This window comes from Drosophila mojavensis, unplaced genomic scaffold (genome assembly GCF_018153725.1).
Source record: "Drosophila mojavensis isolate 15081-1352.22 unplaced genomic scaffold, ASM1815372v1 contig_80, whole genome shotgun sequence".
Taxonomy (NCBI): domain Eukaryota; kingdom Metazoa; phylum Arthropoda; class Insecta; order Diptera; family Drosophilidae; genus Drosophila; species Drosophila mojavensis.
This window is the reverse complement of record NW_025318906.1, coordinates 10588645-10614507: the sequence shown is the minus strand read 5'-3', so window position 1 is coordinate 10614507 and position 25863 is coordinate 10588645. Positions and strand designations below refer to the sequence as shown.

The following is a 25863-nucleotide window of genomic DNA, read 5'->3' as shown; positions in this document are numbered from 1 at the left end:
TGAGAACTTACATATACTTATACCCCTTGTTATCCCTTTATAAAGATATATTTATTTCAATAATTAAAATTTGATTGTTAACTATTGTTATAATAATTTTAAAAATTTTATAAATAAATAATTAGATAAAGAAATATACAATAATTCATTTTTGTATTGGGGAAATGGAAATCACCTGCAAAGCTGATTAACAAATCGCAACCACAATTTAACAAATATATAATTTCATTTGAAATTGAATAGGATTGTATTTGCTAAACTTTTGGACACGCCCCTTGGGATGTGAACATGCAAATAGTTCGAATCGAAAAACTATATAAAAGCACGCAGCGCTTAGAGCATTTAATGTCTTCATTATAACGCGATTCGAGATGGCTAAGACTATTCTCTATTTGATATTACTTTTAACTATTGGCTACAGAGCTCAAGCGGATTTGGATGTGTGCCTCGAGGATTTGGGTTGCCTGCATGGCACCTTGATGCCGGACTCCAGGCAGGAGCAGTTTGAAGCCTTTATGGGAATCCCGTTTGCCAAGCCGCCGATAGAAGAGCTACGCTTTAAGGTGAACTAGTTCAGGGTGTAAGAACTAACGGTGAAATTGGTTATCCTTGTAGAATCCTGTAGCGGCGGGTGCCTGGACGGGTGTCCTGGATGCCAGCGCGCCACGCAGCCATTGTCTGCAAAAGTGTTATTTCATGCCAGGTTGGCCCATCTCTGGAGAGGAGGATTGCCTCTATTTGAATATCTATCGACCTGTAAGTGGAATTAGGCTAAAGTTCTTCAAACAATTTCTATTTGGCTGCTTGCAGCAAGGCAAAGCAGGTCCTTTGCCTGTTATGGTCTACATCCACTCGGGTGGCTATCTCTGTGGCTCCGCTTGCCCCTTGGCCAGCGGACCGGAGTTTCTGATGGACACTCAACAGGTCGTTCTGGTTACAGTCAGCTATCGATTGGGTCCATTTGGTATTAGAGCAAATCAAATAGGAATTGGTAACTTTTTAATCATATTGTTCCTTACATAGGCTTCCTGAGCACTGGAGATGCTCACATGACTGGAAATTTCGGATTAAAGGATCAACGCTTGGCTCTGCAATGGGTGCAGCGGCACATCTCCGCCTTCGGCGGCAACCCGAATCCGGTGACCATCTTTGGGCACAGCGCGGGTGGAGTATCCACGCACCTGCTCATGCTAAGCCCCAGCTCGAATGGTGAGTCGATCTCGCAGGAACTTTAACCAGCTGACTGTTCCTCCTGCAGGACTCTTCCACCGCGCAATGTCCTTGAGCGGTACAGCGATGCTGGGCACTACAATGGTATACAACCCACTTGAGCAGGCTCAACAGCTGGCGGAACGTGTGGGCGTGGCTGATGCCAAGTCCCTTGACACGCAGGCATTGGCTGCAGCTCTCCGTGCATCGGATGCCAACGATTTGCTGGAGGCCGGCAATGTCTTTAAGCGCTGGGATAGCGTACCCATAATCAATTATGCTGCAGTTGTGGAACAGCCAGATGCACCTGAGCCCTTTATAACTGAGCATCCCATTCCGGCACATATGGCCGGACGCATCAACCAGGTGCCCTGGCTGCTAAGCAGCACCTCACGCGTTGGCGAGGGATCCTTGTTTATCATGCACATCTATATGAATCCGCAGCTCCTGAAGGAGTTCAATGAGAACTTCTTGGAGCTCTTCGGTTTGATGATGTATCTACCCAAAGGCCACACCAAGGAAACTGTGCAGGATATCCTGGAAATGTACGGCGTAAAGGAAATGCAACTGAATGAGAATACATTGGTGGATCTATGCGGTATTTTGGGTGACTTCTTATTCACCTATCCGCTCTATGTGTCAGCCTCCAGCTACGCGGAATATGCTCAGCAGCCAGTTTCGATCTATAGCTTTGAGTTTACCAGCAAAGTAACTTACGGCGCTTTGTTTACGGGCGGAGTAGTTTTTGAGCAGTTGGGCGCATCTCACATGGATGATGCCATACACACAATACGAATGCCCATATTCTTTCCAGATTTTCCAAAGGGCTCCGAAAATGATATGGTGGCCAAGCGCTTGACTTCCTTGTTGGTGGAGTTCGCCTGGAATGGGTAGGTTGAGCTAAAATTCTTAAGATCTTTGTGGTAGTCTTTCAATCTATATTTGTCTCCATATCGATGTATATGTTTATGTGATTTTCCATTATTCGTTATCCATTATCCAAATCTACATTTATCTGCTTATATAATTTCAGCACTCTCCCTGATGACACTCAGTTGCAGCCCTGCAAATCTGAGGACTTTACCGCTGATGAAATGTGTAACTATCTCCGCCTGGGGCAATCGAATGGGGCGTATCAAGAGACAGTTGAGAAACGTGTGGATATGCGTACATTGGCTATGTGGAAGAAGCTATACTTGTAGAAGAAATCTTAAAGCATATGAACAATATTTCACCATTAGAATAGTCATAGGTAAAGCTAAAAATTTATTGCACCTTTGTCATTCTATAGCCAAAAAATAAGTTCGTAAAACTCTAAACATGACTTGACTTAATGAGAATCGTAGAGAAGGACATTGGAAAGGTTAATAACTAATAACAGCAATAGCTTCTTCTCTAAAATCCCCAAGTTGGACGCTCATAAAAAAAAACTAGCTTTCAATATATCTGCTGTACAATCGTCATACACAGTTGTATTAATATTACCTATATTCTTACCGTCCAGGGTATTCATTGCTTTACATGGTATCTAGAGATAATAAATATATTCACGTCAATGAATAGTTGTATATATATGTGCATATATGCAATGATAATGTGTCGCCCGCTCCAAACGAATATCTTAAGGAATTTGTCTCTGAAACTGTATCTGAAGCAGAAGCAGAAACTGTATCTGAAGCTGAAGCTCAAGCTGAGGCTGAGACTGAGACTGCAGCTGCGTTGACCTATTTTGCACTCGAACTCATTCTCAGTGCAGACGAAGGTCAAATGAATTTACATATTGTCCAACTATAGGACGCAACAATAAAACTAACTATATATCCGTGCTCAATCACAATGGAAAGTATGTTCCACGCATGCGGCGACAGTGCTGTGCATGCAAATAGAGCTACTTGTGCGATTAAGATTTATGTTGGAATATAATTGAGTGTATTCAAAAGTCGTAAACATCGTAATGATGTATTATTATTAAAGATTAGCTAATTATATGAAGAATAAAGAAATTAAGATAGAAAGAGTATTACCCAAAAAAGAGAGGGTAGTTTATATGCCCACCATAGCATAGCATACCCTATGTAGCTCTATTCTTCTTTCTGGTTGGCTAATCACGCATGTGATTTATAATTATGAATAATACAATTATCACCATAATAATTAAATAATTTGAGAGCAACATCAAAAAAAAAATTGTAAACAACAGAGAAACTGGATGTATGTACACATTAGTGTGGACATGGGTGTATCATGCATATGTAACATATGTAAGTGAAGAGATTTTTGTTCATTTGAGTCTGTTACAAAAGGGAAAGATGAAACTTTTCGCCACAATCGTGTAAAGAACTGAAGAGCCACAGAGCATGGGCAACGACGTCTTATCAGAATAACCCAAATCAAAGAGAATGAAGCGAGCGGGAGAGAGAGAGAGAGAGAGAAGGAGACAGCAACAGGGAGTGGAGACTCGCAGCAGGATAAAAGTGAAAGTGAAACGCCGAGACGATCGTAGTTGTGCTTGCAACCTCTCTGGCTGTGGTTGCGGTTGGAGATAGAGGCTGCTAGGCTGAACGGTGCTCGGAGCAGGTATGGGTTGACTTGATTAAGCATACGCCCCGTGTGCTGTGCGCCCGTTGAATAAATTTCAATTGAATATCAAAGCACAGCAACGGCAAAAAAAAAAAACAACTTTGGCTTCACATATTTCATGTGAGCCACCGTTGCTAAAAGCGTGACAAACACACACAAACACACACACACACACATACACACATACACATACACAGAGAGAACGCAAAGTTTTTCTTATTTATTCATATATATATTCATTTATATTTTCTTGCATAAAACTGAATGCTTTAGCTTACAAAGCCGTCAGATAAATTTCGTACGCTGCCGTGCTAGAAGCTCGTGCTTAGACGCTTCAGTTAGTTACGATCCGAATCGAACTACATCTAGGGTCGATCGCATATTGAGCTGAGCGCGCAATCTGGTAAGTGGCCAGAGCCTTCGATTCGTGGGAATAACAATTTCGTACCGTTGACATCATCGGTAAAAAAGAAGCTCTTATTTATTTATTTTATTTGTATTTTATCTTATTCTTCTTCTTTTTTTTCTTTCTTTTTTTTTGGGCCATAAACAAATGACTACATCATTTAAATGAGCTATGCATAAAATTAATTAATGTGTCTCGATTTCTTTCGCAGACAAACGATAACTAACCATCTCGGATCAGACATGATTCATGCGGGATTTACTTTACCTTTATGGTCGATGCTGCTGCTGCTGCTGCTGCTCGGCTTTGGCCAATCGACGCCATCAATTGCTGTCGCCCAGAAGGCCTTGATTGTCTGCGGCGGCAGCTTGGGCTGCCTCAAAGGCATCTACATGACGGGCTATCAGATCAAGCGCTTCGAGGCATTTCTTGGCATTCCCTACGCCCTGCCACCAGTCGGCAAACTGCGCTTCAGCGTGAGTAAATCCTTGACTAAGCTAATTGCTGCTGACCTTTAACTTTCTTTGAATTGATCTTCTTTTTAATTTCCCAAAATGTTTTGAGCTCATTGAACTCTTGAAGCTGCTCAGACTCCTTAAGTTAGTTTAAGCTCTTTCCTAGTTTCCTAGATTTCTTGAAGTCTTTAAGGAGCTAAGTCTCCATAAGCCACTTTAAGTTTTCCAGGTTCCTTGAACTCTTTATGTAGTTTAGTCTCTATAAGTAGCTTGGTCTCCTAAGACTGTCTAGCCTCCTATAAGTTTTTAAACTCTTTTATGAAACTCTTTGAAACCCAGCATAACTCATTGAGCTTCTTGAGGCTTTCGAGTTGTTCATACTTATATAGCTCCTTAAATTGCTAAAGTTCTGTCTAAGACTTCTAAGACTTACTTTTAACTGCTTTTAAATTCTGCAGCTCTTTAAGTCCACAATCTTATGGATCTCTTAGAGGTATATTAAACTTCTTAATTGGCTTGAGGTTCATTAAGCTCCAAGAACTTTTTATATCGAGCAGCACCTTAAATGGTTTCTTCATACATTTTTGTACACATCTTAAGCTCCACAATTGGAAACTCGAAGACTCTCAGTATTCCTTGACTTGCTATAACTTTCTCAAATATTTGATGTCTTAAAAAATGGAGACTCTTCTTGTGTTTACTAATTGTGGAAGCTGCTCGACTTCTCCATATCCCTAAAAATGCACAAATCGAAACTTCATAGATGCCTAAAAAGTTACTTAAGCTCCTTAAATATTTTAATATCATTTCCTGAACTGTTGAACTTCTTAAACTCTTAAGCTTTTTGATCTCTTTAAGTCAATCACCTTAAGCCCTTCCCACTTTCTAGGCCTCAAGTGTTAAAATTCATTAGACTGTCCCAGATTGCAGCATTTCCTTAATCTGGCTTAAGCACCTCTTCAAACTCCTTTTGTCCGCCGTCTAATCTTATCCTCCACTTCTCTGCAGAATCCCAAAGTGATGCCCAAGCTGCGTGGCATTTACAATGCAAGCGTAGCCAAGCCGGACTGCATACAGAAGAACTATCTATTGCCCACGCCGCTTATCTACGGCGAGGAGGATTGCCTGTACCTGAATGTGTATAGGCCAGAGGTAAGTCGGGGTTCATCCATTTCATCTTCCTCAATCCGGCACTCGCCCAACGAACTGTCACAGCGTCGTTCCAGGCAGCCGTTGCCTGTCATGGTCTACATACATGGCGGTGGATTCTTTAGCGGCTCTGCTGGGCCGCAGCTGACTGGACCCGAGTACTTCATGGACACGGGCGAGGTGATCCTAGTGAGCATGGCCTATCGCCTGGGCGCATTGGGTGAGCCAAAGATAGATAGAGTCTAAGAGTAAATGCAAGCTTCAGTCAAACTTCGATTCTCTGCAGGATTTCTGTCCACGCAGGATTCGGCTGTGCCAGGCAATTTCGGGCTCAAGGATCAGCAGCTGGCGCTGCGCTGGGTGCAGCGGCACATCAAATTCTTTGGTGGAGATCCGCGTCGTGTGACCATCTTTGGCCAGAGCGCGGGGGGCGTGGCCACGCACCTGCACATGCTGAGCAGCAGATCGGCGGGCCTCTTCCAGCAGGTGATCAGCATGAGCGGCACGGCCAATGTGCCCTTTGCCATCGAGCAGGAGCCACTGCAGCAGGCACGTCGCACCGCCGAGCTATGCCAGGTGGAGAACGCCCAGAACCTGAGCACACCCAAGTTGGCGCGCGCCCTGCGAGCCGTGGATGTGCAAACTCTGCTCAATGCCGGCGATGGTCTGAAATTCTGGAATGTCGATCACATGTCCAACTATCGCCCGGTGGTGGAGCCCAGCTCCGAGGACGCCTTCCTCGCCGTCCACCCGAAGCAGCTGCTGAGCGAGGGCAGCTACCAGCAAGTGCCCTGGCTGCTGGGCACCGTGCCCCAGGAGGGCGCCGTCCGGGTGGTCAATATAATGGAGAACGTGACGCTGCGCCAGGACTTCAATGCCCGTTTCGATGAGCTGCTCCAGGAGCTGCTCGAGCTGCCCAAGGAGTTCAGCGCGGAGCAGCTGGCGCAGACCATGCAGCTGGTTATCGAAAAGTACTTCCGGAACATACACGAACTGAACGAGCAGACGGTGCAGGGCTTCCTCGATGTAAGCGAACGAGGGGAAAATCGGGAATCTAAATCGAAAAGGGAAACTTCATTTTCATTCTCTTCCCTCGACAGCTCATCTCGGACCGGGGCTTCAAGCAGCCACTGTACAATGCCATCTGGCAGCACCTGAGCCCGGCTCACGCTAGCCAGCAGCCACTGTACCTGTACAGCTTCAACTACCAGGGTCCCCTCAGCTATGCCTCCGTCTTTACCAGCGCCAATGTCGGCCAGAAATACGGCGTCGTGCATTGCGACGATCTGATCTATCTCTTCCGCAGTCCCATGCTCTTTCCCGACTTTGAGCGCAACTCGACGGAGGCGCGCGTTGTCGAATCGCTCGTGGGCTACTTTGTGCACTTCGCCAAGTTCGGGTAGGTCTAGTCTATCTACCTAGCGCTATCTGTGTGGCGCCCCAGCTCAATAATGAATTGCTTTCATTAACAGCAAACCGAGAAATGCGGAAACTCTGATGCGATGCACGGAAAGCATTCTGGAGTCACGACCCGAAGGCATTTGCGATCATCACGTGTTCGACAATGCGCCCAACGATCCGAAACAATTCGAGGTGAACGTTTTACAAAATTTCCGCTCAACTAGCGCCAAGTTCTGGAATGATATACTAGGCGAGTCAAAGCGTTACTAAAACAAGAAGAGAGAGAGAGAGAGAGAGAGAGAGAGAGAGAGGAGAGAAAACACAAAACTTAATTTATTTAATTTAATAGAATATAAAATTATGCCAACAATTGTTGTTTTAAGATATAGAGTAGAACAGTCCAATATTTCTCTGAATATTTGGATTAATTAAATGGATTTTATGGAATTTCTGACAAATTGATTTCATGAATGATTAACTGATTTAACTGATTGAATGATTGACTGACTGACTGATGAAGTGACTCTTTGACTAACTGATTGATAGACTGCCCAGCTGATTGATTGATTGATGTATTGACTGACGGATGCATTAAATGATTGATCGATTGACTGATTGAGGGTCTTATCCGACAGCAGCTGATTGTAAATAATGAATTGATAGAGTCAAAAGTTTTCACTACCCAGATTGACTAGTAGATTGATTGATTGATTGACTGATAGGTAGGCCATTCCCATCAACCTGAAAAGCCAGAGCGAGTAACTAAATTAGGTAGCTTTACTTCGGTATAAAACGTCAGAGCAACCCCAGTGAGGGCTTTGCTTCTAGCACTAGGAATTTTTAGCCAATTACACACGCTACTTGTCAATGAGTTTTTTTCTTCTTCTTCTTCTTTTATGGCTGGCTGTCTAATTCAATGGGAATTTCATTAGACTGTTTGTAATATTTAGGTATGTGACTTGAAAGTGTGTCACACTGATAAGAGCGGACTCTCGGTCTATATATAGCGCTGCCCCTGACACGTGCCCACGTCTGGGGCTTTTATGGAAATTTATCGGCTACAATTGCATTAGCTGCTGCTATTCACTTCATATATCTGTAAATCGAAATAATATATATGTATTTGGATCAGTTCACTTTTTTTTGCCACTTTCGTTGTTGTTGTTGTTGTTGTTGTTGTTCTCCTTTATTCAAACGTCATATAATTATTGACTTGTGATTGATTAACATTCATTAGCATATTCGCGACGATCTCAAGCTGCGTCTGAGGCTTTCTTTCAACCGAAGCCGGATGATTGAATTGACGAATTGATTGAATTGATTGCTCAATTGATTCATTGCGAACCCCATTGGCTGGCTCGCCAGCCTCCAACACGTTGCAATGCACTACAACAAAGAGGGGGGCGTGCCACTGGAATAGACCCATTCAGGCGCTAAATGGCAATAAAAAAATAAATACAAAATATTATAAACTAAGGCGAAAAACGGGTCTCACATTGCGTATACGTCAACCGACACCTGCCGCCCATTAATACAAACATAGAGGAACCAGCTAGAGAGCGACTATTCAAGGCAAGTCGAAGCGGAAATACTCTGAGTCATACCAAAGTCTGCTAAAGTTCAGAGAAATCTTATATAGTTTTAATTAACTAATTGTGTTAAAATAATAATAAAAGTCAAGCGGACGGACGGACAAACGGCAGAGATTTTAGGCGAAAAGATAAAAACTTAGGGAGAAACTGATAAAAGGACAAACGGACGGTTGGATCAAGGGGTGAAAGTACCAACTGGACTGGGCTGGACTTCCAGCAGAAGGATGGATGGATAGACGGAAGGGATAGAAGGATTCAACGTAAGGATAGACGTACGGATAGATTAACAAACGGACATGAGGAGGTATCAACAGAACGAACAATCGAGCAACGAAAACATGGATAGACAGACGGCAGGATGGATAAACGGGCAGACGATTGGACAGAATGTCGGACGGACGGAAGGATGCTGGGATAGACAGAAGAAATATTAAACAAATGGAAAAACTGCTGAATCGAAAGAAGTGCAAAAAGGTAGATAGATAGAGAGGGAAATATATGGACAGACAAGGTACACAAGAAAGTCTAAGAAGACTCATAATTTTCAAATAATATCAAAACTTTCAATAAGAGTATAACGGTTAGCTCTAAACTGACATTTGAGTAGAGTACGAAGAAACTGTGATTGTTATTTATGCGCGTGAATTGTGATTTAATAAACAATTGAGTTTATTTATTGGCTCGACTATCTGAACTTTTTGCGAGCCGGCAACGATTGATGGCGCCAACGATTGGATTCCACTTGGCCGATCATATTATAATATTGGACCTGACCAGACGCGACTGGACTCCAGGTAGGGTATTTGTTTATTGTTGAAGCCATTCAAGTATTTGGCTCAAAGTTCAGTGGACTGTCTAGGCGTGTTGCACATGCAACGGTTCAGCGGTTCAGCAGTTCAGCGATTTGTGTCAACAATTATAATCAATAAAGCGAAAGTTCCGGAAGTCCTGTGAGTCCTTTGAGTCCAGCAACGACACTTGCTGTCATTAGTTGCCGTTGCGAGTGCGAGTTGACAAGTTCAGCATGAAATTGGCACGGAAAATAGTTTTGTGGATTTTGCCACTCTTCCTGCTGAGTTTCCTGCTGACCATTAGCGAGGCCTATTTGAACAATGTGCGTGTGGAGGAGATACCCTTTAAGCGAATGCAGCCGCGTGCAGCCAGCCTGAAGGGCAGACGTCCAGGTGGCATCCATCTGATCTCCAGCCTGGAGCATCAACGCACTTTTCTCCATCTGTTTCATGTGCCCTGTGAGTACAGTGAAGACTGGCTGGCTGCTGTGTCTCCCTTTTGATATCCATCTCTTTCAGATATCATTTGTTTCTATGCCGCCAAGGGGAAATGGCCCTATGTGCCAGGCTTCATGAAGGCGCGCGTGGATAATGCCGCCAAGAGTTTCTTTCATCAGAATGACAGTTTCATTAAGCAATTCTGCACCAAGTGGATACAGGTCAAGGAGTGTTTTCGGCCCATCTTTGGTAGGCCTATATCTAGCTAATTCAATCCAATTACTTAACCAACATTTTTAGATAAATCTAATGGAACGGAACTGGAATTGGAGGCACAGAAGCAGAAGGAAACTTGTAATTGTGAAAAGCTGGTAGCAACGGAACCGCCAGTGCCCGTTGTCTACTTTGATAAGAACTACATTGGAAATGTCAGTTCAGAGACCATTTTGACCACCATCGAGTTTCTTGAGAGTTTTTTGCCACCACCTACCAAAAAGCACAAGCGCAAGAATCGTGTGCGTGGGCGCATTGATGAAATGGATATTGAATGAGCATACTAAAAAACATTTTATAATAAATTAACCACTCACTTTATAGTTTAAATAAATAACACAATACTCATGAAAAAAAAACAATTTTAAAATTTAAAAATGCCGCCGATTATAAAAGACAGCGCTGCCACCTGGTCGGAGTTTAAATTCGATATATGTTAAGTAACAGAATATGTTATTACACGTAGGCGATGACTGTTAATAACAGTTCGTGATTCGTTAAGTTTTACGAAATGCCATCGGTTCGATAGTTGTTTAAGATTGTTGAACGTGTGCGGACGTACAGCGGGTGACTATTAGTAATAATTATAAATAATAGTAAAAAGAAGCACCGCAAATGCACACAGAATCAACACCGCATTCAATTAGTCAAAGTATAAAAGTTATAAATATAAAGGCTGAATAAGTGCCCAAGTTGAAAAAAAGAACAACTAATTTCTGTGCAAGAGTTGAAACGTAGCCAAAATATTTGAAGCGAGAGAGCGGCGGATAGAAATTTGCCACCAACACAATTTTTCTCATTCTTGCTTCCTCCAAATTCGTGCATCGCGTGTGTTTAACGCGGCATCGTTGAAGCGCGAGTGTGTGTGCTTGTATGTGCGCGCGTATTCAAGACAAAGAGAGAGAAAGAGATTGCAAAAATACAAAATTTTGTTGCTGCAAGTTTTTTGGTGCCGTGCATACTAAGGAAACTTTCGTTCAACGTGTGTGAGTGAGGGAGCGTGTGTATGTGCACGAGTGCAAGGCACGTGAATGTCGCTGAAAAACCAACAAGCCTATCAACCGCTACCATCTGCCGTAGCTGCCATGGACAATCCGGCGATGAGCAACAGTAGCAGCAGCAGCGGGAGCAATGATGACGTTGCCGAACTAGTTCAGAGCGGGTTACCTGCGACATACTCGTCACAACAGCTCGTTTCGTCCGACTCGGATTCTATGGAACGCCAGCATCTACGCGGAGCTAACATCGTACCTGAGCCCCGATCTAGACCGGGTATATCCCGTAAACAATGGTTTGCCGTATCGGTGCTATGCTTTGTTAATCTCATCAACTACATGGATCGATTCACAATTGCGGGTAAGTGCAATGGCATTGTCCAATTGGACTGTCCTATCAGAAAGTGACACATTCCAACGATAGAAGAAGCGTGACCCGCATGATGCGCTAATTGCTAGCTGCTACGTCACTTTCACCAGTTGGATGCCTAGAGCTCTCTTCCCATCTCGCTCTCTCTCTCTCTGTTTCTCTTTATTTACTTTGGAATTTTTCCTACTACTAACTGATAACATAAAGCATATACGATTAATTTGTTGTTGTTCCGTCACAAATGTAAACATACTAAAAACTCTGACGTATTTACCGAATTTAAGTGCTGTGCAGACAAACTAAGAGAAACAGTCGTCTGACTAATTCGTATTTACATTTGCTTGGTAGCGTAGAACCTGCGCTAATGGATTTTTCTTATCTGAATCAGATTTTTTGTATTCTCCTTGCACCTAGGAGCCAATTTGAATGGGTGCAAAGTAATCAGTCAGTCACTTCGTCGGTTGTTTCATACTATATAATCTAACACTTGTATGCGAAACGTAACGCCCGATATGGCGTGATGCAAATCAATCTTCAAAGCCATTTACAGCTGTCAAAAAGGTTAGAAATCTACAAGCAACAGAAATCCATTTGACGAGATTAGATATGCTAATGCTTTTCTTCTCACTTCAAAATTGTACTAAATAGAGTAAGTCTTGGGTATATCGGAACGGTTTTAGCAGTCTCGACGAGTTTAGTTTCAAGCTCTAGTTGTATTTATCAGCATACAGTTTCGATTTCCTTTAATAACTGTTTATTTCTGTTTTTATTGTCAATTCACAAGAATTTTCCATAGATTTGTTTAGTTTTCATTGTTTACAGCGACACTGAAATCAGGAGACGCAATGCAATCAATTGCATTTAACACTTATCATATATATAAATATAAATATAAATATATACATACGTATGTGTGCTCATATAACAGATGAGTGCTATTATTGTGGCGTGATTGTTATGTGAATCATTTGCTGTTTTACAATCGCCACAAGTAAGGGCAAAGCAGGAGTAAACTTGTTTAAAGCAACTGCAACAATGCAATAGCAGGGAACGACTAACAGTTAACGGCTATAGCAACGGCTAATCAGTGAGTTGCGTTGCTTATGTTAAAGTGCAAACCAGTTGTTAATTTACTCAAATGAACCAGCACAGCAGAGATCGCAACCCTTCTAAATGCCAATTAATTATTTAAATATATATACTTATATATTTGTATACTTATTTATTCGCATGTTTATTTTTTAGCTTGGCCTCTGAGTTGACTTTTGCAACATTTAACTACCGTTACGCATATACAATGAACTTGGACTCTTGAGCTCGATCAGCAGTTTTTTGTCATTGATAACATTATGAAAAGAAGGGCGCATAAGAAAGACAGCAAGCAGCTAAAGCTCATCGCTAGCACTGACATGAATGCTAATGTTATTTAACATGCATATTAATGTTAACGGCAACTCCAAGCTATACAGACATAGTTAACATAAACATGTGCAAATTTAACATCAGGACAAACTGTTAACTACCAAACTGCTTATCGCATGTCATGGAAAAACTCAATTCATAAGTTTGACAAAGCCTGTAATAAGCTACCAAATGCAAATATCGTACGATTCTTCTAATCAGTAATCAGGGTAGGGGAACTCATGACCAAACTGACAGGAAATGATATTTAAATACATATATGTATATGCTTACAATTGTATATATCATACATATAAATATATAAATTGGGCGATAAGTGTTATATGCGGGAAGAAACCCCTCAACAACGACAACAACACACTCGATATACGATTATTCGTCATTTATGCGCTTATTCATATTCACAATCACACGCATTCAGACATATCTCTTTTAAGTGTGGGCGTGGGCCAATTAGTTAACAATTTTCTCCATATTTGTGAATTCGTATTCACTTGATGGGCATTTTATATATTATATATTCATATATAAAAAGCAATCAATCGATAAGTCTAATGAGAATTTACTTTTCACTAGGAAATATTTTTAGATATTTTACTGCTCGAGTGACTATTGAAAATTTTTGCAAATATTTATCAAATGTTAATTGATTGATGTGGAAATTATTTCAGATATTTTTGGAATTTTTATTTGATTTGATTTGGAAAGAAATTTTGAACAGAAACCTAGATTTATACTTGAACATCTAGGTAAATATTTATAAAATGTTAACTTGTTGATGTGGAAAATAATTAAAGGCATTTATTTTTTAATTTTGTAAGAATTTACCAACATAAATCAATAAATATTCTACTAATCTGAATAATTATTCAGCAGTTTATAAGTAATTATAATAATTAAGAAAAATAGTAATCATATTTAAAAAATTTCATTTGCAATTAAATTTGCTAAATACTTAAAAATCGATTAATACTTTCGTTTATTTAAAAAAAATTAAATCTCGTTTTTCATACCGCAATTAGTGTTCTTATCAGTTTAACATTTGTTTCTTTTTTAACAGTGAACTAATTAACATGTTCTAAAAGCAAAAGTTTAGCTATAATTACGCCAAAGCAGCTGCTTAACATATTAAATTAATGTTAATGTAGAAGTTACTCCGGTTTACAGCCAACAGTTGCTTGGCCTGTTACGGCCATGTTAATGAACAAGTCTTAAAGCAATATCATTATAATTTCAACTTGGACATTTGGTTGTTGTTTTTGGCTACCTTGTCATAAATAATTGAATTGGATGCGCCTGCACTTGATAGCAGTGAAGCGATAAGCCTTATCAGTTATCAACTAATTAGGCATTATTGGTTCTATGAAAGGCCCTGTTATTGGTTGTGGGTGTGTGGGTGTAAATCAAATCAAATGAATTGCAGGTGAGGCACGTAGTTTGCACTCGTTGGCACGTGGTCAGAATCGATTTGAGCAATTTGTCAGTCAACAAAATTTGCTATATATATATGCACATATATACATACACTTTTAAATCTATTTCGAAATGCGATCGCGCCTTCATTAACATTATATTTAAGTGTTGGCCAAAATGTGCCACATTGCTTCAATGTGTTATATATAGCGCAATGTCTGGCATTTATCTAATAATGCATTATGCATTATTATTATTATTATTTTTATTATTGTAGTTGGCCGCTCAACGTGACCTCAAACAACAACTACAAAATGTTGAAATAAACCAAAAACAAAAAATTAAATGAAATGAAAATTTCTAACGCGATTCATCGCCTGATTTTCGGGTTTGTTGTTGTTCAAGTAATTCACATACCTAATTTTAACATTCATTCATACATTAAAAAAATAAAATATAAAATAAATAAATAATGAAACTGCTGATGTCAGCTGTTGTTGAAAACAATATACATTACATATATATATTTTTAAATTTATATACAAATATGTATATATATTTTCGAAAGCGTATATAAATATGTATATTCAAATGCATTGAACTTTGTTCTATATGTAAAACATTCATTTGGTATCTTTTGAAATGCCAATTTAAAGTAAAATATATACACTTATGCATATATAGATACATATATTTATGTATCTGTAAAACAGGCCACCACTGGCTGCTACGTAATTTCTTGGCCACTTTCCAATTCAAAAACCAACACCAAAAAAAATATATATATATATTTATATATAAAATAAAAGCAAAAATAATACCAAGTACAATAATTGTCAGCAGTTTCTTTGCATGCATTCGGCATTTTCTTTCGTTTCCTTTATTTATTTTTGGTATTATCTACTAAAAAGTTAGTCGCATGTTTAGCCAAATCGTTTATACTAGAAAATTACGTGATATTTTCTTTGTTCAAATTTCGTCTTTATATATATATATCTTTAACATTTTTTTGGTTAGCTGTATGTATATAAACATTTTGGGGCTTTATTCAAATCTCTTTTTGCATAACAATTTGTTGAATTTAGTTTTAACAAATTATTTGGTAAATTCCCATGCAAAAAGAAATGAAACTTTCATTTTATGCATTTATCAATTTCACTATAAAAGCTATCGAAAGGGGAAATATTTACATTGAAATATATATACAGTTATATCACGTTTAACAGCTATGGAGATACGACTGGAAATTATTATAAAACAATAAATGAGATTCTAGAATCATAGCTCATAAAGACTTCAAAAAAGGGGCTTGGTATAGAAGACTTATTATTAATCTATTGACAGCTCATTTGTGGGGCTTGGTAAATAGAGCAAAAGAGACGAGCAATATGAAATATTTCTTTAATTAAAGTATTTTTCCATTGACAGCTAAATATAAAAGGTTCACTTTAATTAGGTGATTAAATATTTGAACATTTTGTGCAACTGGTCACACTCCGTGACTCTGTTCATTTACATACATATGTTTACAATAACATTAAATGTGAACACTCTTTTATGGTGATCCGTTAGCTAGTTCAAAGGGCTGAGCACACACAAACATACATACATATATCAGACGTATGCTGAGGCACTGTAAACCTTTAGCGTTGAGCCAGGCGTCGGCAAATCTTTCTGTTTATTGTTTGTTCTATTGCATATGCATATTCTTCTGTTGTCGTCGGCTTTCGCATGGCACAACGTGCAAAATGTTGACGTTGATTTGGTTTTGCTGCATTTTTTTGCATTATTTTTAGCGTCATTTTTGTTGTCTATGTCAATGACCTGAGGCAGGAATCGGCGACAAAAGCGACAAGAGCGACAAAAAGAGTAAAATCATCGGCATGGCTTCAAGCTCACATTCAATTAGAAGTGTGAACACTTGAAAGAGAGGCTGTGCTAGTGTGAGTGTGCTGGTACGTCTGTTTGTGTGAGTGCCTAAGACTTTACTTTTGTATTTTGTGTATTGATGCGGGCATATTTTAAACGATTTCTTTTTCTCCATCGTACAAAAGAAAGTGGCATACATGTGTACATATGTGAAAAGCAAGCTTTCCCAAAAAAAATTCAAATTTACAAAAAATATAAACGGTGCATTAACAATGTCAGTTAATGTTGGTTTAAAAAAATCTCAGAGTTGTCGTACTACAGGTTGAAAATCGTGCGATTTTTCAAGGCCAATCACAATCGCTTTCAAGTTAGTAACAACTTTTTCTGTTTTCTTCTTCTTTTCATTCATTTTAATGAGGCAGAGCGTCGTTCTACCATGTGCAGCTCCCATTCTTGGCAACAAACTGCCGCTCGATAAGTAACTGCTACTAGCTGGCAGTCTAGTCTATCCGAACGTCACGGAAAGAGAAGAGAACAGAAGAGAGGAGAATGAGAGACAACGCGCGAAAGAGCAAGCAACGAAACTGGTTCTAAAATTACACACACAAGTTTCTATAACCGGCAAAAATAAATTCCCCATCGAACGCACAAGCATTTGTCGCGACATCTTGTCTCGCCCTTCCCCCATTCTCTCTCTCCCACTCTACAGTTGCAGTATGCGGTTGTCGAGCTATAAACAAACCCAAGCCTTGCTAATATAGCCTCTCACTGAGTGTTGTCTCCTACTCACACTCACATTCATGCACTCGTCCACATAGCTGTTTACAAAACTTTTACACACACTTACACACCCCACATTGCATTTATCGCGTGGTAGTAGCTCCGCTGGCGGCCGCACACCATTACGTCACTGGCTAAACAAACGCGCTGATTGGTCGAAAACATCGTACGATAAATTTCTCAGCAGCGAAATGTTCAAAAGACCCAGAAAATAAAATGAGAAAAAAATAAAACAAACATAAAGCGTCAGCTGAACATTTGTGGCTTGCTGATTCACTTCACTTCGTTTGACTTCGTGCCACGTATGAGCGTCGCATTCGGCTATTCGGTTATTGTTGTTGTTGTTCTTCATTTCGTTCGGTCTCCACTTGTTGAGCGTTTTCGGCCATGTATCGCTTTTTCGAATACCGGCGCTAGCGACCTTCCCTTCGTTGCGCTCCTACTGCCCCCCTTTTGTCGTACTTTTTTGGCCACGGATCAGCTTTGAATTTTGATGTGTTTATTTTCGATTGCTGTTGGGGCCGCCACGGATACATAGTGCATATTGCCGTTAAGTGCTAGCGGCGGCCCCGTCAAATAGTAGGAAATGCATTGAACAGTTATTGACTAGGTCGTGTCGGTGATCGGGTGATCAAATGATAGCTATTAGTGACTTGCACATCCGTCCATATTGTTTGCATTCTAAATACATATGTGCACTAGCATGAGATAATCAGTTGGTAATATGCAAAGAATGTCGGGGAGCTTTTTTTTTAATTATTATTTTAATTTATTTTCTTTTTGATTCCGGATTTCGCATTATCAGTCGCCAATCAGCTGTTCCCAAAAAAATAAAGTAAATAAAAGTAGATTATTTTTATCATTATTTTTCTTATTCGTTGGCATTGGCTAAAAAGTGATAATGGAAAATAGTTGCGTCAGCAAAAACGTAAATTTCATTAGTCTAGTTCTGAAAATTTTGTTTACATTTCGTAACTTAAAAATAAGATGATTCATTGTCACTAAATAACAACATGCCTATGTGTCAGCAATATTTCATTAATTAAGCAGCGACACAGGAGAATTTTTAGAGCTTACAACGTTTTAGATCTCTTAAGCATATATCTGTTATTTGTGCTAAATGCTGCAAAAGTGTTATTTACATTAACAGCACTCCTTTGCATTTTAGAACTTCTTTCCTCTATTCGGAATTGTACTAAATGTTATTATAACATGTCTTTTAATATTAGCGCTGTTAATGTTATAATTAAACAGAGAAAACTAGTTTGTTCAATGTTAAAAGCCTCTCTGCAAATAGTGCTCATAAAATCATGAGTATTATTAGCTTACAACATTTTACACTGTAAACTGGCAGCCGTTTTACGTAAGAGTTTAAATAAATGTTTGTTAGATTTACTTAACCAATTAACAGGAGCTGCTGCAACACATGTGCGGCACATTAAATAATCACGAGCTTATCGCAAATGGAAACATTTAGATTTATATACCGTCTAATATATCTAGTAACAGAGAATCTAATCTTTTTCACTCTCATTCTCTCTAATCTTCCAGGTGTTTTGACGGACGTAAAGAAAACCTTTGCCATAGACAATGATTCTGCTGGCCTATTACAGACAGTTTTCGTACTGTCTTATATGGTATTCGCGCCGCTCTTTGGCTATATGGGCGATCGGTATTCGCGTCGTTGGCTGATGGTTGTGGGCGTGGCTCTATGGTCTACAACAACATTGTTCGGCTCATTCATGCAGACTTTTGCCGGATTCATAACATTCCGCGCTCTGGTCGGCATCGGCGAAGCCTCCTACAGCACCATAGCGCCAACGATCATCTCCGATTTGTTTGTGGACAGCATGCGTTCCAAAATGTTGGCGCTCTTCTATTTTGCCATACCAGTGGGCTCTGGACTTGGGTAAGTTTGACACTTTATTAGAATATATCTAACAGTGAGAAGGAGGCGTGGCAGAACCCATAAATTATATTTTAGTCTTGTTCAAGGCGACGAGCTGAGTCGGTCTAGCCTTGTCCGTTTGTCTGTATGTAAAAATGTTAACGAATTAGATCCTTATCGAAAAGCTGTTATAAAATTATATCTCATATTATATTATACAATTTGCATAGTTATATTTTCGATAGTAAATTTGATAAAATAATTGTTTAGCTACATGCATAGATTTATTAAAGTAGTAGCTTTGCAGCTTCTGCAGGATATCTGCTGGTCAGGCACGCCCGACTAGGGCGCTCTTGCTTAACTTTTAGTACAGTTTGGCATGTTAAAATCCCTTTCAGTACATTCACGTGATTAACATGGCTTGGCATTGGGCTAAACTATCTCACATGATCAGCTGATTCAGATCAGCTGATTGCCCAACAACCGGTTCCCATATCAGCTAGCAGAGGCCTAGACAATTGTGCAAACACATTAATGCGCTTGCTGATAGGACGCAAGGCCTCTTATCAGCGGCCATCGTCTGAGTCGGAGCTGTGGCCTGTTCGCTCGGCTCGAACGGTGCAAAGATCGCTCCCGCAGCAGCAGCAGCAGCAGCAGCCGTGAGAAAGCGGCGCCAGTTCTCGGCTCTCGGCTTGTGTGCATTCGTTCACCTTTTGGGGTTCAGTTGAAAGTTTAATTGTGCATAAATTTAGTGGGTTTTATTTTGTTGGTTATTTATAGAAAGTCTTGAAATCAAACGTGAATTTAAACTCAATTAGGGCGCACAGCGCTTAAGTGAGGTCAATTGCTAGAATCTCTCAGTCAATTGGCAGCCAATGCAGGCAGGCCCCTATGCTGCCTCATGCCACATGCCACTTGCCACTTATGTTGTTACTAATCATATTTGATGCACCCGCAGCTATATTGTGGGATCAAAGACGGCGGAACTGGCTAACGACTGGCGCTGGGCACTGCGTGTCACGCCCGTTCTGGGCGTTACGGCCGTAGTGCTGCTCTCGATGCTAAAGGATCCGAAACGTGGCGAAAGCGAAGGCGTCGAGCAGGTGGAACGTGCCAGCTTCTGTGTGGAGCTCAAGGATCTAATGAAGAATCGCTCATTCGTGCTGTCCACGGCTGGCTTCACCTGTGTCGCCTTTGTGACCGGCGCCCTGGCCTGGTGGGGACCCAACTACATTCATCTCGGCCTCAAGATGCAGCCGGGCAACGAGAATCTCAAGCAAGAAGAGTAAGTTCCAAAACCGATGAAGCAGTGCAAGACGCAGTCGAGATTTCCTTTTATCCTCTAGCTGAATTACTGAATTCTGACACTGATCAAATTTGTTGTTGTTGCACCACCATCATCATCGCATTGTTGTTGTAGCATCTCGTATAAGTTCGGCCTGGTCGCCATGGCCGCCGGCCTAATCGGCGTCCCGCTGGGCTCGGCCCTGGCCCAATACTATCGCACGCGCATCGCCAACTGTGATCCCTATATATGCGGCATCGGCCTGTTCATATCGGCGCCGATGGTCTTCATCGGCCTGGTCATGGCGCGCAGCAATGGGACGCTCTGTTTCCTGTTCGTGTTCCTGGCGCAGGTGGCGCTCAATCTCTGCTGGTCCATTGTGGCCGATATATTGCTGGTAAGCAGCAGCAGCAACAGCAGCAGCAGCAGCAGTAACAACAAAAGCAACAACAGCAGCAACAACAACAACAACAACTAGAACAAGCTAATAATCCAATTGCCATTGCCAATGTTTGCTAACCTTTTCAACTTTTTTTGCTGCCTTCCATCATCCATCCTGCCTCCCATCCTCACCTGGCTGAAACAAACAAACTTTAGTGTGTCATATGTGTTTGGGCTAATTACAATGATCGCCGGGCTGGTGGGCGTGCCGCTGGGCTCAGTACTGTCGACGGCGATAAAGAAGCACAATAAGGCCGCCGATCCCCTCATCTGTGCCGGCGGCCTCCTGATCAGCGCCCCCCTGCTGACCGGCGCCTGCCTGACCATCTCCAAGTATACGGTCACCTCCTATGTATTAATGTTTTTCGGCCAAGTAGCTATAAACTTGAACTGGGCAATTGTTGCGGACATATTGCTGGTAAGAATCGGGCGACGCATCCATACGGCTCGTCCTCTATCTCGTATCTCTCTCTCTCTCTCTCTCTCAACAAACAAAAACTTCCACACAAATCACAATAGATGGTGGATAATAGATAATTGATCTTTATCTTTATCTTTATTTAGCCATTTTATTTGATTTTGCTAATCTTGCACAATTTGTAATGTAATATTAGTCGTATTGTAATTAACTTTTTACTGTTGTAACATAGACACACACACACACACAGACACATGCACACACTCTCTGCTTTGTATTTATATATATTTTGTGTTTGTCTTTAAGTTAAACTTTGTATTATCTGCAAACATCGCTTGTATAGCTATTTAGCATCTGGCATAAAACTCAGAGGTTAATATGATACTTGATAAGGATGCGACACGAGACATAGATCAGTATAATATATAGTAAATCAAATAGATAGATTATGTATTTATATATACATATATGTCTCGTTTCGCTTTCTTATCAAGTAAAAACCTCCATATTTATGCCATTACATTGTCATCTCTCTCTGGTGTTGGTAACTCATTCAGATAAGAATCCTCTCTGATATTCTATCCCATGTCATAAGGTGGTTGGTTGCATCTTTAATGTTCTCAAAGTCCTTTACCACAACACAAGTCCTTAAAGACTTGTATCGTACAATTTAATCAAATACATTTATAATACGGTTCTGGTCTCTTACCCTCGGTTCGGGAAGGCATCTCTAAAGCAATCTCTTGAAGTGCATAACCCGGCATATCCTTAGACATGTAATAAATGTCGTTATTGCTTTCATTTCTTGCATTCTAATGCTCGAATTGCCTGAGGGCATTTGTCGCCCTGTCAGCATCCCCCAGTAACCCCAAATCCCCTAGGGTGTTGTATGAAAAGGGGACTTCACACTGCCAAATTGGCTACTGCAACCCTCAGAAAAAAAGTTTGATTAAAGCCCGAATTGCCTTGCCTTGTTATACATTAATATGTGTATATCTCTTTCTTGACACATCACGTTCCACTTTTACTTTGGATCAAGTGTCATCAAATGTGTAATATTCATTATGCAGCAACCTCGTCGCACACTTTTAAACTGTGCCACAAGTTTCAGGTTTTATATTTATATAATTATTTTTGATCTATTTTTGGTATTTTGTGAACAGTTCCGCTTTGGCAACGGAGCAAATGCTAATTGTATTCACGCAGAAATGCAAAAGTAAAGTCGAGACTGCTCGACTATGAGATACCCTGTGCACTAAATCGACTCAGCTCGCCCTGATCAAAAATATATATACACTTACTCTACTTTTGGTGTCTGACTGTTGCATAAATTTTCTCAAAACCATTATACCCTGATTACCTTTTTTCAATGGGTATAAAAAGAAAATCAAATTGGTTTTTTACCAGTGCCAAAATGTAGTTTTTGACGTAGATATTTGTTTGCTTTTTTATGTAGTTACGCACACACACACAAACACACATGCACACACACTACACTTGCTATAACAGTAAACAGTTAAAGTAGTTAAAAAGAACAAAATTTGTAAATTTGTAAAAAATGTAGACAACAATTTGCCACAGTCAAGTTTTGGTCAGTCGGTCGGTCGGTCGGTTGGTCGAGCGTTCAGTACTGTTCCCAGACGTGCGCGCTGCACATCAGCTGTTCCCATGGGGGCGATGCATGTAATTGGTGACACGAACCAAATAGCTGGGACGCGCACGCTTTCTCGGAAGTGGCGCCATCTATTGTAAGCTTTTCACACACCCACACACGCACGCACTGTACACACATTGCTTAAGCTTAATTTTGTTCTAATTGTTGTTGTTGCTCTTGTTGATAATACTGCTTGCTTGTTTATGTGTAGCAAACGAAATAGAAAATACTAAAATACCAAACTCTTAACCCTTACGCAGTACGTGGTTGTGCCGATGCGTCGCTCCACAGCCGAAGCGGTCCAGATCCTCGCATCCCATGCACTGGGAGATGCCGGCAGTCCGTACCTGGTGGGCGCTGTAAGTAAATGAAATCTATACATATAGAATTTGTATATTAATATTGTATGTATTAATTCAGATATCGACAGCCATTAAGAACAAGATGCTGGCACAGTCCAGGACCGTTGATAGCGATGTTTTAAAAAGTATGTCCCAATTGGCGGAAAATGCCACAGAAATCGTCACAGAAACACTACGCGCACGGGTAAGTTAGCTATAAAGCTCTATTATAGTAATGCAATTATTTGAATTTATTTATAATTTTAACTTTTGCAGTCGGCTGAGGATGTTTACACCTTTGAATCGCTGCAGTATTCGCTGTTCTCCACTACCTTTGTTGAGGTGCTGGGCGGCGTCTTCTTCCTGATTACCGCCTGTTACATTGTGAAGGACAAGTCCAGAGCGACAGCCTCTGTTCTGGGTAAGCATTAAACATATATTTATACACATATACACATATATAGTGGCATATATATGTATATGTATGAGTGGCTAGTCAAGCGTCTCTAAACTAACTTTTCGGCGCCCCCCCTCTCAGCTGACAACGACTTGAGATTGGCGCCCGACAACGAGTTGAGTTTGGCGCCCAATCCCACCTATTCGAAAACACTTTTCGATGCCGAATACCTGGCCAATTACACAGACATTGCCTTGCGAGAGCGCGCGTGAGCAGAGGCTTTAAACTAGGGTTTTCTTAACGTACAATAGCCACACAAAAAATCAAAATAAATAAATATAAAAAGTTCGGTAGGTGTTGAATCAAAATTTCCAAATTCTGTTTGTCTTTGGTTTCGTTTGTGTGAAACTAAAGAAACTAACAAAAATTAATGTTTGGAGCGCAAATTCAGCATTTGACATAAGGCTCTCATAATCGCACACAAATACAAATACAGCTACATACACAGACACATTCGCGAGGGAGAGTTTTACTCACACACAGATAAGCCACCCACTCTCTCTCTCCCACACATATACACACATACACACCCACACTTGCTCACCCGTTCGTTCCGTTTGTTCGTTCGTTTAGATTTGCTGATTTACTCGTAATTTGCTTTGACTGTTCCGATTTGCGTCGCCTTACCTGTGTCTAATTTAACTGTCCTTTCTATAACATCAATTGAATTGCATTTCCAATGAAAATTCATATTAATTTCAATACCAATATATGTGTATATTACAGAATACAGCGAGCAGCAACGGCAGCAGCAGCAGCAGCAGCAGCAGCAGGCGCAGAGCAACACTAACAATGCCTAATATCTGCCGATCCGGGAAGCTTTGTTACACACCCAACGCGAAGGGATTCTGTGTGAAATGGCACTGACTGAGTATCATCTTTAAAATCTTATTTATATACGTATGTTTTATACGAAATCATCAGCGAATCATCATGTATTGGAATAGATATCCATAAATGTTATGTAAACATGTATTTTTGATGTATTTTAGCTTCTTTTTTTTCATTTTTATCCTTCACTTTTATTATTTGTTTCGAAGGCACATGAGGAGCATAAGCAATATGTTCTATATAAGGGCGCATGTTCCTATACATAAATACATACATATGGATATGTACAGACCCACGCACACACACTCAAATATACATAACACACATACATACACACTATTATGTAGGTGCAGGCATATGTAGATGCAACTACAGTGAACACTTTGTAACGTAGTCAACACCCACACATACATACATATATCATTTCATTGCTTAGTTGAATTAAATGAGAATGTAAAAGTCGATGTAGGCAATCGATTTAAATTACCGATATTCATTAGCTTTAATTTTATGTCAATCGACTAATTAGAATTTAACAACATATTATAGTAATATATGCATATACATATACTGTAAATAGTTAAGAGCATTGGAATTTTATTTTAAACTCTCGTTTATCTCAGGCATACGGAAAATTTAATTGGGCTAAAAATGAGAACTGTAAATATTTTAATACACGGCCATAAATTATAAGCAATTAGCCTAAAAGCTCTAAATATACATACATATAAATATGTTTTATCAATATGCATATACATAATTATATATAAATTGTAATCGTAGTTAGTTCGTTTAACAAATTTTTCTGAAACACTAAAGAACAAGAAATAAATAAAAAATTAAATATGAAATACACAAATTGAATGTTTGTTTATCTCTCTTAAATAAAACCGCCTCTACATTTACGGAATTCAAGATTTGAACTCCTTTATTCACATAAAATACAAGTCTTATATACCTAACATGAGCATCTTAAAATTATTTCCAAGAACTGGAAGGATCATTTTTACCATCCACACATGTTTACATAAGTGTCCCTTTCTAGTACTTTGCGTCGTTGGCGAGGCTCATTTTACAATTTTATCAGCTAAGGGATGACATTTTTATTACTTAGTGGAAGATAACATGATGCATGCTCAGCATTGTTTATTCTGTATGTGTATATACACACATATGTACATATAACATGCTGGAACATGAATGAATTTGATTCTATTTTCATTCACAACAAAATCCTTCAAATGCCATGGCTGCTTAGTCAATGCATAACTTGTTATCAACCAACAGGTGTGACGTCACACTCTCATAATCTATAATGCGCATTAAGAATTCATATCGCGCTTACTGTTTCTCTTTGCCTGCAGACTCTCAAACAAACATGCTAGTGTGTGCATTAAAACAATAA

General features: G+C 40.0%; 4 protein-coding genes across 7 annotated transcripts; all 4 read left to right on the top strand.

Moving 5' to 3' along the window:
• Positions 1–380: 380 nt before the first annotated feature.
• On the top strand, positions 381–2777 carry LOC122756701 (juvenile hormone esterase-like). The gene is made up of 6 exons (XM_044010523.1): positions 381–563; positions 616–756; positions 811–964; positions 1024–1209; positions 1259–2099; positions 2243–2777. Exons 1-6 carry the CDS (start codon positions 480–482, stop codon positions 2409–2411), a joined length of 1575 nt encoding a protein of 524 aa, XP_043866458.1. The 5' UTR covers positions 381–479; the 3' UTR covers positions 2412–2777.
• A 900-nt stretch (positions 2778–3677) lies between these two features.
• Positions 3678–7683, top strand: LOC116803664 (juvenile hormone esterase). 2 transcript variants are annotated; one of them, XM_032730726.2, is made up of 8 exons: positions 3679–3786; positions 4063–4192; positions 4407–4671; positions 5659–5802; positions 5866–6019; positions 6086–6825; positions 6900–7198; positions 7272–7681. In XM_032730726.2, exons 3-8 carry the CDS (start codon positions 4438–4440, stop codon positions 7468–7470), a joined length of 1770 nt encoding a protein of 589 aa, XP_032586617.1. In that variant the 5' UTR covers positions 3679–3786; positions 4063–4192; positions 4407–4437; the 3' UTR covers positions 7471–7681. The 2 variants fall into 2 exon arrangements, with proteins under 2 accessions (XP_032586616.1, XP_032586617.1); XM_032730725.2 differs by having other exon boundaries at positions 3678–3786; positions 5659–6019; positions 7272–7683.
• Positions 7684–8846: 1163 nt separating this feature from the next.
• Positions 8847–10604, top strand: LOC6579402. The gene is made up of 3 exons (XM_002005262.4): positions 8847–10042; positions 10103–10270; positions 10322–10604. The coding sequence occupies exons 1-3, from the start codon at positions 9817–9819 to the stop codon at positions 10570–10572; spliced, it is 645 nt and encodes a 214-aa protein (XP_002005298.1). The 5' UTR covers positions 8847–9816; the 3' UTR covers positions 10573–10604.
• Positions 10605–10813: 209 nt separating this feature from the next.
• Positions 10814–24602, top strand: LOC6579401 (protein spinster). Of its 3 annotated transcripts, none has more exons than XM_044010522.1 (8): positions 10814–11650; positions 18695–19052; positions 19990–20316; positions 20914–21175; positions 23090–23188; positions 23250–23375; positions 23447–23591; positions 23709–23905. In XM_044010522.1, the coding sequence occupies exons 1-8, from the start codon at positions 11326–11328 to the stop codon at positions 23837–23839; spliced, it is 1773 nt and encodes a 590-aa protein (XP_043866457.1). In that variant the 5' UTR covers positions 10814–11325; the 3' UTR covers positions 23840–23905. The 3 variants fall into 3 exon arrangements, with proteins under 3 accessions (XP_043866457.1, XP_015019140.1, XP_043866456.1); XM_015163654.3 differs by lacking the exons at positions 20914–21175; positions 23709–23905 and adding exons at positions 20452–20713; positions 24354–24602 and having other exon boundaries at positions 10815–11650; XM_044010521.1 differs by lacking the exon at positions 20914–21175 and adding an exon at positions 20452–20713 and having other exon boundaries at positions 10815–11650; positions 23709–23902.
• The last annotated feature ends 1261 nt before the right edge of the window (positions 24603–25863 follow it).